Source organism: Zingiber officinale, chromosome 11A (assembly GCF_018446385.1).
Source record: "Zingiber officinale cultivar Zhangliang chromosome 11A, Zo_v1.1, whole genome shotgun sequence".
NCBI lineage: Eukaryota > Viridiplantae > Streptophyta > Magnoliopsida > Zingiberales > Zingiberaceae > Zingiber > Zingiber officinale.
The window spans coordinates 90,420,431-90,436,237 of NC_056006.1; the positions used below are offsets into that span (position 1 = coordinate 90,420,431).

General features: G+C 37.0%; 1 protein-coding gene across 1 annotated transcript; it reads left to right on the top strand.

Moving 5' to 3' along the window:
• The first annotated feature begins 4,951 nt into the window (after positions 1-4,951).
• Positions 4,952-5,404, top strand: LOC122031562. The gene has a single exon (XM_042590661.1). It carries the CDS (start codon positions 4,952-4,954, stop codon positions 5,402-5,404), a length of 453 nt encoding a protein of 150 aa, XP_042446595.1.
• The last annotated feature ends 10,403 nt before the right edge of the window (positions 5,405-15,807 follow it).

Here is a 15,807-nt window from a genome sequence, read left to right on the forward strand (position 1 = left end):
TCCACTCGGCTACCTGTGTTTCTAAGTTCCTGTACACTTAGACACCAAGTTAAAAATACACAGGACCTAACTTAACTTGTTGATCACACCAAAACAACCTTGGGGTTCTAACAATCTCCCCCTTTTTGATGTGATCAACCCAAGTTAAGATAGGGTAAAAATAGACATGAAAATAAACTAACTAAATTTGGAATTAAGAGCAAAAAGATAGAAAATTGTCTACCTCCCCCTAGACTTATATTTTTCCTTCTCCCCCTTTGATCACATAAAAAATTGGGGTTCCGAAAAGAATCTAAGGGTAAAAAAAATTTCTAACTTACTTAAAAAATTCTAAGTTGAAAAAAAACTCTAAGTTAGAAAATTTTTTGAAAAAAAAAATCTAACTTAAAAATTTCCGAAACAATTTATAACTTTCAGACGAATTTTGTAACTTAAGCAAAAAAAAAAATGTTCTAAGTTAAAAAAAAAAATTAAGTAAAAAAAAAATTCTTACTTAAAAAATTTTCTAAGTAAAGATTTTAAGAAGAAATTTTTTAAAAAAAATTAACTTTTGTCTAAAAGTTTTATGCAAAAAAAATTTCTAAGCATAAATTTCTAATTTCATAGGACCTTTTAACTTAGGCAATTTTAGTTTTAAAAAAAAATCTAGGAGAACAAATTTTGAAAAAAAAATGTTTAAAAGACTTTTTTAAAAGAATTATTAAATTTTCACCTTAATGCTTTTATTAAAAGTTAATTAAACATTTAATTTCAGTATTTTGGCTTCTAGGTCGTGGTGAGGCACTAGACCTTCTTGGTTATTGGAACAACAACCACTTCCTTAGATAAAGTCTCATAAAAAAATTTACTATTTAATTTTCTCACTGAAAGCACTAATTTCAATTAAAATTTAGGCTAAGCAAGATTTAGGAACCCAATATAGGTTCCAGCATACTGGATTAATCAAAAATTTCTTATGGACATATTTTCTTGAAATATTCCTTATTTGTCCTTGATGATATCTATAATACCAATTTAAATTATTAAACTTTCTAAAATTTGTATTAGATAAGCATGCATGATTTTTCAAGTTATCTACTTGAATTTTCAGATTTTCATTTTCTGATTTCAATTTCTCATTTTCTAATTTAATTTTATCTAATTCTTCTAAAGGGTAGGATTTAGCTAATATTATTTTTAAATTCTTAATTTCTCTTTCTAATTTGCAGCAGTCTTTAGTTAGCAACTTAACAAATTTAAAAAGTTTATCGAGAGGAAGAATCGTACCTCACTTACCTTGTCTATCTCGTTGTTCGTGTCTCCCCTGAACTGCTGCTTTCTTCCAACGTAGCTCCCCCTTCATCGATGCTCTTGATGCTCATCTCGGAAGAGCTTGAATCGCAGTCATCGTCTTGATGACTCGCCATTAATGCGAGTCCGGAGAATGCCTCGACTTCCGATTCGGACGACGTATCGTCCCACGTCGCCTTTAGGACCTTGCGCTTTTGGACAGGATTTTTACCTTTATCCTTGTCCTTGTTCCTCAACTTGGGGCAGTTGTCCTTGGCGTGCCCTTCTTCGTCGTAGTGGTAGCAGTGGATGGTCCTTTTCTTTCTACCCTGCGGATGGTTAGTAATTCTAGATTTACAAAGCTTTTTAAACCGTCTTACCATCATTATCATTTCCTCGTCGTCGAGAGAAGATTCCGACTCAGGTTCATCTCTCGATGCTTTGAGGGCGACGTTGTTATTGGGCTCCTTCGTACCTACACATCTTGATTCGTGCACTTCAAATGTCGAGAAAAGTTCTTCTAGTGTAATTTTTTCTAAATCTTTCGAAATGTAAAAGGCATCTACTAGTGATGTCCATTTTGAATTTTTCGGAAAATAATTTAAAGCATACCTTAGCGAATCTCAGTTACTTACCTTTTCTCCGAGATTCGACAGTCCGGTGATGATCTCTTTGATTCTCGAGTGCAGATGCGCAACTGTCTCATCTTTCCCAAGTCGCAGGCTGGTGAGCTGATTGCGAAGTAGATCCCATCTAGCGAGCTTGGCTTCGGACGTTCCTTCGTGCAGCTCAAGGAACTTCTCCCAAAGTTCCTTTGCTGAGTCGTAGTTCCCGATCCAGTTGACTTCTTGTGGCGGAAGAACGCTTAACAGATGATATTCTGCTTTGTCGTTCGCCACGTAGTCGGCATGTTCCTTTTTCGTCCATTGATTTTTTTCTTTGCCCTCTGGAGCTACAAAGCCAAATTCCATTATTAGAATTAATTCAAAATCAGTTGTAAAGAATACATGCACTCACTTTTTCCAGGTAGCGAAATCTCCTTCGAATTTCGGCGGGTAGATGCTTGGTCCGACCATTATCTTTGCTTCGATTGACAGTTAGTCCTCCTGAAACGCCTTGGCTCTAATATCACTTGTTAGATAGCGGCGATCGGCTAGAAGGGGGGTTGAATAGCCTGAAAATAAAAACGCAAACATTTCTCAAACTCTTAAACTAACACTTGTAAAATAATGAAAGCAGAAAGTAAATCAGAAAAGACGAGGCACACCGGATTTGACTTGGTTACAACCGGGGAGGTTGTTAATCCAAGGAAGATGATCGCACTACTATCTCCTTCAGGCGGAGAAGCCTCTTACAACAATGAAGTGCACAAAAAGAAGCTAAACTATAGACGAAGTACAAGTGTTGAAAGAATTGCTTGAGTTCTGATTGTTGAAAAGCTTCTGGACCAAGGCTATATTTATAGCCTTGGTCGGGGTGCCCTAAGGGTTTCGGGCGCCCTGGGGGGGATAAACTTTATCCCCCAACGTTCAGATCGAGCCAAAACTCGATTCTGTGAAAAAGTCAACTCCGGGCGTCCAGAAGGGTTCCGGGCGCCTCGGAGGTGTCCGGGGCGCCCCGGACTGTTCCGGGCACCCCGACTGGAAAAGTCAACCTTGTTGACTTTTTTCAGCCCGAGTCTTCTGCGTCGGCTCCATTCGCCTCAGACCGAGTCTTCCGCTCGCTTGGGTGATCTCTGCCATCCGGAATAGGGCTCACCCAAACCCAACTTTCGGTCTTCTCGAGCAGGCTTCCACTCCGGCTTCTCGTCTCTCAGAATCGCCGCTTGCTTCCTTCTCGTCCGCTACCGTACTCATCCGCAGTCTTCGTCCCTCGGTCGTACCATGTGTCGACCTTCTCGCTAACTGCGTCTTTTGCTCCTCGAGCAGTATTCCACTCCGGTTTCTCGTCCCTCGGAACCACCGCACGCTTCCTTCTCGTCTGTCGGCGTACTCTTCCGCAGCGCCTCGTCCCTCGGACGCACCGCGTGCCGTCCTTCTCACTAGCTGCGTCTTCCGCTCGACTACCTGTGTTCCTAAGTTCCTGTACACTTAGACACTAGGTTAAAAACACACCGGACCTAACTTAACTTGTTGATCACACCAAAACAACCTTGGAGTTCCAACAATTAGTGTTGGGCCGGGAAGAGGTTCCTGGCGATGGTCCTCTGACACTCAAGTCAATTTCTAATGAGTAGAAAAATGGAGAATTGTAGCAAGAGCGTGTAGAAAATGAAGTTGCGCATACCTTCACCTGTCAATGAGAACCGTTTTTTATAGTATCACTATAGTGTTCGTGCGCCTCTCCTCACCTGTCACTTACCTTCTTAGTCAACGTGATTTACCTCCTCTGTGCTGGTCTTGGGGCGGACTAGAAAGGGCGCTGGGGGTGAGCGTATTCGTCTTTTGCCACTATAGTGTTTGTGTATGCATCTCAAAGTATTAGCACGTTTCTGTAGGCATCTTAGGGGAAAAAAGTCAAAAAATGTACCTGATATCATCCCTTAAGCAGTCATGCAGCTTTCTGATGTGGCAGTCTAGAAGTTTCTAAAGTACGATTTGCTTGTTGGACGTGCTCTACTGTCAACGACACAAACTTCCAAAATGATATGATAAGACAGTTAGTAGATCCACACGCGGTTGGATAGTCCTCATCTGAACGTAATGCACAGTACTATTGTCCTACTTTCCGTTCGGCTGTACTGTTGTCAGAGGGTTGTCATTTGTCTGACCGGACATGCCTTCCGCTTGGGGGTAACGATCTAGGGGAGTTACTGACTGGTTATTAGCCTTAATCATGGGCTGTCCCTAAGCGGTCATTCGGGCACGATTGGAGCCGATAGGATTGTCACACCCGGCCTGACAAACAAGATCGTCGCTTGGCTTAATTGGTTTACTTTGATCTACTGGCGGAGCCCCTTTCATCACCACATCAGGAACGATGAAGAAACCCAATAGGCAAGGAAAAAAGCCTCTTTTCTTCTTATCTAACAAATGAAACATACACGGGGAAACGGAAAACCAACATCTTGCCCGGAAGAAAATCATACCTAATAATGGGGGGAATCCCTATCAGAGCTCGACGCTTCCTCCTTCGATCTCGCCCTTCTCAAATCAAACAACCAACAAAGCATGAAAAGGAGCCCCGCAGCGTAGGAATCGGGGAAGTCGGGAAGAAACTACCAGCGAAATCGAATAGGTGGATTCATAGCAATCGGGGATGCCGTTTCGTCGTGCGCTTGCGTTCGCGTCTATAAAATGGTAAGGGCAAGTTACAACGAAATTACGCGGTGATTCAGGGAACCTGTGTAGACTAATTCGTGGTCTAATATGTGGTAATTAATGACGCGTAGTACAAGTGAGAGAAAATTAATGTATTGAGATTATTGCTGTAGAAAATCGAAATCAATTAATTAAATTTCGGACCATTCTAACTTCCTCGCTAAGAACATGCACATAGGAAACTTGACGTGAAGACTTAGAACTAATTGGTACGTAGTCAAGAAAATGTTTCTATTTATTTACATTGTTTGATCCGAGCCGATTTAATAGACCAGCCAGTTTCAGATATTCCAGATAAAACTCCAACTCCATCACGTCTATTTTTATTATTATAACGATCTCTCTGGTAATCCATCTCCACCATGGCTTCCAAGAAGAGAATTTCGATGCTGAGCCGGCTGCGGCGGGCGATCGCCAACGTAAAATTCCTGCTCTCTTTCGATGCCACCCGGTGGATCGTCTCCTCCCTCAAGAGATCTTCGTCCCCGGCGGCCGAGCTCAGCTTCCATACCAGGCCGAGCTTGCTCGACTGCTCCGACGACTACTACGACTCGAGGTCGTCGTTCGCGCTCTCGTGGACGTCGTCGAGCCTGATGAGCTCGCCGGACCCGGCGACGCAGATGACGAGGTCGGCTAGCGACGCGTCGTCGTCGTCGTCCCCCGACGGTGGCTCCGGCGAGGATATTAATTTGAGGGCGGACAGGTTCATCGAAGGGTTCTACAGGCAGCTGCGGATGGAGAGGCAGGTGTCGCTCGAGCTGAGGTATCTGAGGGGGGACAGCGGCAAGAGCTTGGAGAGAACCGCCTCCGATTGAAATTCGTTCGTTCGTGGATTTAAGGCCATCACTATAACCTCTATTTGCATGGTTATCGGATTGATTGAAGTAATTACTATTGTGGATTTGCATCTCTCTTTCTATTTTTTTGAGATTTTTTTGTGTGCAGACGGATGCTACCTACTTGTATTTTCTTTTTCTTTTAATGCTTCTGTAAATTTATGCATAATCGAAATGAGTACGAGAGATTACGAGTACAATCGAATAAGCTACTTGGTTAACAAAATTATCTCATCGATTATGTTTCTGTAAACTCATCGACCTCAGCTGAAATTAGTTTGCCATTTTTGTACAACCGAGGTCGGTGATCGAGTTCGCCTGATTAGTTTGCTTTTTTTTTTTTTCTTTTTTTTTTTAATTAGTTGTCATAATCTATTAGAACCCTTAGTGCCACTAATCCTGAAAATGACTGCTCTAATCTTATAAAAATTTTTCATCAATCATCTAGATAAATCGAGAAAATACAGATGGAGGTTCATCCTAACCGCCAATATTTTTGGATCCACTATCCATTAAAAGAAAATCCTCCATAATATATCGCAACTAAGTTTAAAACTCTAGATGTTTAGTGACGCCGAGTAGGGTAATAATTACAGTGTGAGGTAAGGAGATGGGAGATTAGGGGAGAAAGTCGAGATGGGTGAATACCAAAAAAAACAAGAAAAACAAGTTGGATTTACTATAAAAGAAAATTTTAATTAATAAAAGATGGATTAATTATGGTACAATTAGATTGGGATTGATATAAATTATCAAAAAAAAATCATAATATACCAACATCAATTTCAATCTTATAAAGAAAGAAAAAGATAGAAAAGAAAATTTTTTTATCAAAAAATTAAAATTAATAAAATAGAACGTTGTTATAAACTAATTAAGGTTCATAAATATCAAAAATATTCTAAATATCATAAAAATAGAAATTACTAAAATTAGTAATAACATCTTTAAAAACTCTGTTGAAGACACAAAAAAAATGAAGGTTACAAGTACTCATAACTTGATTCCAAATCCGGAGTCAAAAGTTATGACTATTTGAAATTCAAAGGATTATATTAAATTGATCATGTATCATCTGGTATATCATTAGAAGACCTATCCATGACACCTATCCCTGAGTGCAAATTAGTTTGCTCTTCTTGTTTACATCCACAGAAAATCTAGTGTGAAATATATGATAAAATACTTAATTAGGGCACCATTCAGCCTATGGGCCGGAATAATTCCTGCTGATACTTGCATGATTATTGAGATTATATATTTTTTTAATTTATTTTTTCTATAGATTCTATTTTCTGTCAAATTCCTGATATAATTAAATGGCATAGAGGAACTAATGCTATAGAGCATCTAAAGTGCTGATTTCTTTATGCATATAATAAAACAAAAAGTTATTTTAAAAGAAAAGAAACAATAGGCGAACATCTCAGCTAAACCAACTTTGGTTCAATTTGATAATTCGAAACTATCAATTCGACGATTTTTATCTGATTGATCCTTAATTTTAATCATAAAAGTGATTATAATTTATGGTTTAAAATTGTCAGTTCACGTTTCAGTACAATTTATCACAGTTTGTCACGATTCTATTAACTTTTTTAAAAATATATAAATTTATAAAATTATTTGCCAAATTCGGATGACTTAGAATAACTATATAGTAAAAATTATTAATTAGTTATTAAATAATTAATCAATATAAAAAATTATGATAAATAAATTTAAATTAATTATTAAATAATAAAAATCATCTCGGTAAGAATGATATAATATAACAAAATAAATTAGTTATTAAATAATTACCTAACATAGACAAACATGAATGAAATCTAGAGGATGAATCACTATATTAATTGGATTAATTTGAATGAATCCATCTGTTAAAGTGTGGACCAGAGGATCCAAATCAACCAATGACCCTTTATGGTCCATCCTCTATCCACAAAGTGTGGACTAGAGGATCCCATCTAAATATGAATATGGTTGATTATGATGCTTACTTTTAATTTATATATATAGAGAGAGAAAAAAAAATAAAAAAACATATTCCACTTATTGGGTTGGAGCTGTAACCAGTTGGGTGGCCCAAGAACTAAGTATCCGACCCCAATTACGGACCCAGACTAGTTCCAATTCAGACCTAGCCTAGGATGGATCTAATCTTAGCTAGAAGTTCCCACATTGGTCCATCATTGAGACTTCATTCATGGCAAAAACTATTGGAAAAAAAGAAATTATAGGAGAAGAAATAAAAGAGTTATGAGAGGAAAATTTACTTTATGTGGAGGATGAGAATCTCTACGTGGAAGAAGAGGAGAATAAAATAAGCAACTCTCAACTTGCTTCATCATTGAAAAAAGTACATATTTATAGGCTTATTAGATAAGCACTATATATTTTTTTATTTTATCTCTATGAAGTCTTATTCTTATCAAGATTATCACCTCATCAAATTCTATCGCTTTCTTCTTATCACGAACTCTCATTCTCATCAAATTCTATCCCTATTTTCTTATCAAGAAATGTCACCTTATCTCATTTTTATCTCTATTAATAAAATAAAGTTTAATTTCCAACACCCCTTCTTAAACTTGATTTTGTGACTCCAAGTAAATATTGCATCTTGATGAAGTCTTCAAATTTGAGAGGTTTGATAAAAATATCAACAACTTGATCTTGAGACTTTATATATTCCACTTGCACTCCTTTTCTTGCATTACACTCTCTGATATAGTGATAGTGCGCATCAATGTGTTTTCTTCTATTATGGAAGACTTTATTATCAACTCGAATCTTGGTTGTCTTATGCCCTTCAAGAAGTGGAGTTAACTCCCATGTACCTTTCTTTTCGATCACCTTGACTTCTTTATCCATCACATCTTTCCATTTTTTGCTCTTTATAGCTTTTTGGAAATCTATAGGCTCACAATTGGCAAAGAGGCAATATAGAGTAAGATTTTCTTGATTTTCTGTTACCTCATAAATGTCCTGTAAGCTTCTAAAGCATGGTACTCTTTCACTTGAAGTTAATGTAGATGAATTCTCTTGAGTACTTGATGGTTGTGTTACTAGTAGAGTAGTAGGTTCTTCTCTTGTTTGCTCATCCTTGGTTGTTCCACATTTTTTTCTTCAAAGTATGAGAAAAAGTTGTAATATTCATTTTGAGATTCCCAATTTCATTCTTCTTCTTCATTAAATACGACATCCCAGCTGATTATTGTCTTCCCAGTATCTGAATCGTAAAACTTATACCCTTTTGAGTTAGTATCATAGATAATAAAAATAAACTTCTTACTTTTATCATTCAGTTTGCTTCTTACTTCATCAGGCACATGAATGTGGGATATACTCCCAAAAACTCTTAAATGAGAAATCTCAGGTTTCCTTCTGCTCCATGCTTCTTGTGGTGTCTTGCCCCCACACACTTCTTGTTGGTGATCGGTTGGATAAGTATACTGCACATGCAACCACTTCTACTCAAAGTTCCTCTGGTAGTCTCTTGCTTTTGAGAATGCTCCTTGTCATGTCAAGGATGGTTCGATTCTTTCGTTCTGCCACTCCATTCTATTAAGGGGATCTTGGAACTGTCAACGGTCGTCGTATTCCATTGGCTTCATAAAATTCTTGAAACTCTTTTGAGATAAATTATTCTCCTCGATCAGAACGCATAGCTTTAATCTTGAGACCGCTTTCCTTTACTACAACCACTTTAAATTTTTTGAATGTGCTGAAGACCTCCGATTTTTGCTTCAAGAAGTATATCCAAGTTTTCCGAGAAAAGTCATCTATAAAAAGAATGAAATAATTACTCTTACCAAGTGAACTTAGCTTTATCGGACTGCAAACATCCGTATGTATAAGTTCAAGCGGCTTCTGGGTTCTTGAACTTGGCTCCTTTGAAAAAACCTCTTCTAAATTGCTTCCCACGTAGACATGTTTCACATAATTGATCATGATATTTGATGAAGGATAGTCCTCTCACCATCTCTTTCTTTGAAAGCAATTCTAGTCCTTTAAAATTGAGATCCCCAAATCGAAGATGGCATAGCCAAGTGATGCCTTTATAACAAGCTTTGAGACAGTTGACAACATTATTTTGAATATTAAGCAAGAACATTCTATTTCTTGACATAGGCACCGTAGCAATCATGCAACCAATACCATCTTTCAAGATAAGCATATTATCTTTTAGATAAATATCATATCATTTTTCCAAAAGTTATCCTCAGCTCAAGATGTTGCTCTTCATATTTGGCACAAAGAAAACATTTGAGATAAATTCATGTTTTCCATTCTTCAAATGGATGAGAATGTTATCTTTGTCTTTCACCTCGATCTTTGATTCATCTCTGAAGGATACATTACCACCAACTAATTCATCAAGCTCTACGAATATGTTTCCTTTTCCACACATATGATTGCTTACACCAGTGTCGAGATACCAGATTGTATCTTCATCTCTTTCATTATCTTTATATGCTAGCAGTAGGGTGTCATCTTCCTCTTTTCTTTCTTCCATATAGTTTGCTCTTTCATATACTTTATTCTTGGGTGATCTACATTCTTTAGAATAATGCCAAACTTGTCACAATTGTAGCATTTAACTTGAGATTTATCATATCTCGAGTTTGTGTGCCCTCTTTCACGTACTCTTGTTGAATTTTCTCCTTTTTCATTGTTGTTGTTAGAGATCCATCCTTGCTCATTAGGATAGCTTCGGCCATATCTACGACCTTTTCCATGTTGACTTATATTGTTACCGAAGCTTTCATCTTTCTTTATCAGTTGAAGAGTCGTCTCCAGGAGTTGTTGTGTAATTTCTTCATTTATTTTCTTCTTTTCTTCATGGGCTTGTAATGAATCTAGGAGTTGCTCTATCGTCATGGATTGTAGATCTTTGGTTTCTTCGATGATGGTTGTAATACTATCAAATTTTGAATTCAATGATCGAAGAATTTTCTCAATGATAGTTACTTCTTCTAGTTTCTCACCATTTTTCTTTAGTTGATTGGAAATGGTAAAGACTCTAGAAAAATAATTTGATACCAACTCATCTTCTTTCATATGAAGAGCATCAAATTAACTTCTTAATGTCTGAAGTCGTACTTTTTTTTACCTTTTCTTCTCCTTAATATGAAACTTGGAGCTTTCCCATGCTTGCTTGGCTGAAGTAGCACTTGAGATATTCTCAAAACCATCCTCATCTAAAGCTTAATAAATGAGGAAGAGAGTGTTCTTGTCTCTTTTTCTTAAATCTCTCAGACTGTCTTTTTCAGTTGAAGATAACGCCGATTTATTATGCAACTCAACGTAGCCTGTAACGCCCCGGCCTGAGCGGGCCCCACCCAGACTGAATCGGGAACACCACCAAAATTGCCAATCAGGTTGACGACTAACTCCACAGGCCACCGGAGGTCCTTTCAGCGTGCTTTGTCCTCACTCGCACGCACCCTGGAAAACTTCCCAGGAGGTCACTCATCCTCAGATTTCTCCAAGCCAAGCACAATTAACTTTGGAGTTCTTAAGTTTAGGCTTCCGAAAAAGAAGGTGCACCTTGGTAATATGGATAGTACCATCTAAACTTTTAAGTCATACTTAACCAGAATCTCAGAACTGGGGTATTACAATCACCCCCACTTAAAGACACAACATCCTCGTTGTGTAACCACGAATCACACCACAGACAAATCCCAAAATCTCCCTCGCTAGGTGGTGTCCTGGGTGTTCCTGCCACAGGCGCACTCACGGTCGCAAGGTCGCTCTAATATCATCTGTAACGCCCCGGCTGTTAGTTGCTATACCTAGAGACCGCTATAGTTCTCCTGTACAAAAATTTTGTACAAACATAGAACTTTCCTAGCTACCCTTGTGCTCTACTGAAGTTCAACTTGGATTGCAAACAGAACTTAACATTATTAATCCAAGTTGTCCTTCAGAAGTTAAATTTGGATTGGGAACGATGCTTAACATTCTTACTCCAAATTTAACCAATGTGTTCTTCTTAAGTTAAACCATATTTCAGAAGTTGATCAAATATCCATTTCAAGGATCGACTTCCAGGTCAAACGTGGCGAGGCACATGACCTTCTTGGGTATGGGAGCATCCACCACTGCCTAGAAGAAATCGGATATTTAAACTTCTTAAGTAACCTAGGTTTAACTACGAAGACCTCAATAGAAGCACAATATCGAAACATGAAATTAAAATGAAAAATCGATTACAAAAACGATAACTAAAAAACCGATAACCTCTTGTGTTTGGTTTTTCAAGATCTATACAAAAGATGAACTAGTTATGATGTGGAATTAAATAACTAGTTATACCTTTTGTAGCTTATAGACCTCACGATCTTCTATTGTATTCCTCTTCTTATCTCGGACGCCGTGTGAACGACAATCTACCAAGTCGAGACTCCACCAAAACCTTCTTCTTCCTTCCAAGTTTCGGCCACCAACAATCTCCTAGAGATGAAGAACTTCGGCCACCAACCAAACTCCAAGGGATGCTAAGAAACAATGCCTCCTATCTCTCCTTCTTCCTCTAACAAGATCCGACCACCAACAACTCCTAGAGATGAGATGTCGCTGACCACCAAAGAAGAAGAATAGGGGAAGAAGAGGGTCGACCACCACCAAGGAAGAGAGGAGAGGAATAATAGATGTGTTGTTGTGAGGTGAGACACCTCTACCCTCTCTTTTATATTCCTTGGTCTTGGCAAATAAGAAAAGTTTTAAACATAATTAAAACTTCCTTATATTCTTTGCCAATGTCTAAGAAGGAAAATTTAATTAAAACTTCCTTATAAAACTTTAATGGCTAGCCCCTACCTTGTTCTCCAAACAAGGAAAGTTTTAAACAAAAAATTAAAACTTTCTTAATTATTTCCGGTAAGAAATTTTAATTAAAAAATTTCTTTCTTTAAATCCCTTGTTATAAAAGGAAAGTTTTATAAATTAAAATCTCTCTTTTAAAACATATGGATGGTTACAAAAAGGAAAATTTTATCAAAAATTAAAATCTTCCTTTAAACTACAAATAAGGAAAGATATCAAATCTTTCTCTTAATCTTTTGTAGAAAGCTATAAAAGGAAAGATTTATAATTTTAAAACTCTCTTTTAAAACCATGACTTCCACATAAGGAAAGATTTAAAATTTATCAAAAAATTAAAATCTTCCTTTTAACTATAAATAAGGAAAGATATTAAACTTTTCTCTTAATCCTTTGTAGAAAGCTATAAAAGGAAATATTTATAATTTTAAAACTCTCTTTCAATGTGAATGTGGCCAACCACCCTTGCTTGGGCTCCAAGCTAAGGCCGGCCACAACTTGAACCCATCTAACCTTGGTTTGGCCGACCCTAGCTTGGGCTCCAAGCTTGGCTTGGCCGGCCACCTTAAGGTGGATAAGAAGTTGAGTTTAGTGGATATAAGACTTTATAAATAAGAGGCTACAATAGGGACTGAGAGGAGGAATTGGTTTTGATCTCCCAATGAGCTTGAGCTTCCCGTGTTCGCCCTGAACACCCAACTCAAGTTCATCAATAATATCTCATTTCACTAAAGAGTTATTATTGCACTACCGCACCAATCCCATATTACTATATGAGCTCCTTCTTATCATGAGTGTGTTAGTCTCCCTGTGTTTAAGATATCGAATGCCCATTAATTAAATCAGTTACTGACAACTCACTTAATTAATATCTAGCTCCAAGAGTAGTACCACTCAACTTCATTGTCATGTCCGACTAGGTCCACCTGCAGGGTTTACATGACAATCCTTATGAGTGTTAGAGTGTATACTAAAAGCCTAGCTTTTGGTATAAACATTTATCTAGAAATAAGAATCACATTGGTCAAATGTCTACATTTGTGATAAATGTAGTTGTTCAATTAATTTATATTGTAGATAACATGGTGTGTGGTGTCACACACAGAGGATCATGTTATCAGTACCTTATAAATTATAAACAGTAGCTCACGACCAAAATGGAAAGGAACAAACCATTAGAAGGTCGTAGTGTAATTAGGTATCAGTTTATCTTGACTGTATAATTACACTAGTACACTTAGAGTGTATTGAGTAGGACCATTTGAGGTCGTTTCTTTTATACTGATTTTATAAAGAAACAAAGACCTCGGTTATTATGGAAGTGTGTGCTCTTAATCCTAATATAATAACAAGCACATATATTTGATATTTATTTCTTTAATTTATCAATGGGTGAGATTTAGTTCGATGAATCAATAAGCCCGATAAGTTGGGAAATGGTATCACTTATAGTGTGTGTTGTTGATTATAGAAGAAAACTGTGTCCTAGAGATACTAGGTTGATAATGTCCTCAAGAGGAGCTCATAAGGATTGTCATGTTAAACCCTGCAGGTGGACCTAGTCCGACATGATGATAAGGTTGAGTGGTACTACTCTTGGACTAAGATATTAATTAAGTGAGTTGTCAGTAACTTACTTAATTAGTGGACATTTGTTATCTTAAACACAGGGAGACTAACACACTCATAATAAGAAGGAGCCCAAAATGTAATTTGGGATTGGTGCGGTAGTTCAATAATAGTTCTCTAGTGGAATGAATTATTATTGATAAAATTAAGTTGTGTGTTCGGGGCGAACACGGGATGCTTAATTTTATCGGGAGACCAAAACCAATTCCTCCTCTCGGTCCCTATCGTAGCCTCTAGTATATAGATCGATTTATACCCACCGCATACCCACCTTCTTACCCATCCAATGGGGCCAGCCAAGCTAGCTTGGAACCCAAGCTAGGGCCGGCCAAGACCAAGTGGATGAGCCATGAAGGTGGCCGGCCAAAGCTTGGGTCCCAAGCTTAGGTGGCCGGCCACTAGAATATTAAAAAGGATTTTTATTAAAATTATTTCTTATGTGGATATCATGTTTTTAAAAGAAAGTTTAAAAATTAAAAATTTCCTTTTATAACTTTCTACAAAAGATTGAGAGAAGAGATTAATCTCTTTCCTTATTTGTAGTTTAAAAGGATGGTTTTAATTTTTGGTAAAAACTTTCCTTATTTGTAAATCATCTACATGTTTAAAAGAGAGTTTAAAATTTGAAATCTTTCCTTATTTGTTGATTAAAGGTGGATTTTAAATTTTAAGAAAACTTTCCTTTTTAATCATGTTCATGATTTAAAAGAGAGTTTAAAATTAAATATTCTCTTTATAAGTTTCTACAAAAGATTAAGAAAAGATTTGATATCTTTCCTTATTTGTAGATTAAAAGAGATTTTAATTTTAGAGATAACTTTCTTTTATCCACATGTTTAAAAGAAAAATTTTAATTTATAAAATTTCCTTTTATTAACCAATCATGAAGGGATAAAATTATTGGAGAAATTTTATAAATTTCTAGAAACAAATTAGGAAGTTTTAATTTTGTTTTAATTAAAACTTTCCTTGATTTGGGGAGTTGTAAGTTGTAAAAAGGAAATTATTTTTAATTAATTAAATTTTTCTTTTCATGGCAAAAGAATTAAGGAAGTTTTAATTAAATTTCCTTATTTGCCAAGACCAAGGATTATAAAAGAGGGGGTAGAGGAGGCTTCAATGCGAATGACTCTATTCTATTTTCTCCTCTTTTCCTTGGTGGTGTGGCCGGCCCTTCCTTCTTCTCTTCTTCTTCTCTTTGTGGCCGAACCTCTTCATCCTCATGGAGTTTTAATTGGTGGCCGGATCTAGCTTGAGGAAGAAGGAGAGAAAAGCTTATATCCCTAGGAGCTTGGTTGGTGGAAAAGATCTTCATCTTTTGGAAGCTTTGTGCTTGGCCGAAATTTGAAGAAAGGAGAAGGTGCTTTGGTGGTTTCTCATCTCGGAAGATCGTTGCCCACACAACGTCCGAGGTTAGAAGAGGAATACGGTAGAAGATCAAGAGGTCTTTCTAAAAGGTATAACTAGTAATTTTTCTTTCCGCATCATACTAGTTATTTTGGAAATAATACCAAATACAAGAGGCATGTGATTCTAGTATTTCGAATATGTTTTCGATGTTGTGTTCTTTTGTTTTGTTTTTTTTCCCTTGTGATTTGATTGTTCTTTTCGGTTAACCTAAAGTTATTTTAGGAAATTAAATATTAGCTTTCCATAAAAGGTTTTGTCTAGTCGGTGGTGGTTGCTCCCATATCCAAGAAGGCCATGTGCCTCGCCACGTCAGTACTGGGAACCAATTATGGAAATTAATATTTAATGGAATTAATAACTTAAGGTGATTTGGGTCGAACGTGTTAAGTTCCGCAGGAGACCCAAGTCAAAACCTAAAAGAACGAATAGATTAAGTTTTGGATCAAACGTGTTAAGTTCCGCAGGCGATCCAAAATTTAATTTAAAAGAACACATGGTAGCTAGGAAAAGGT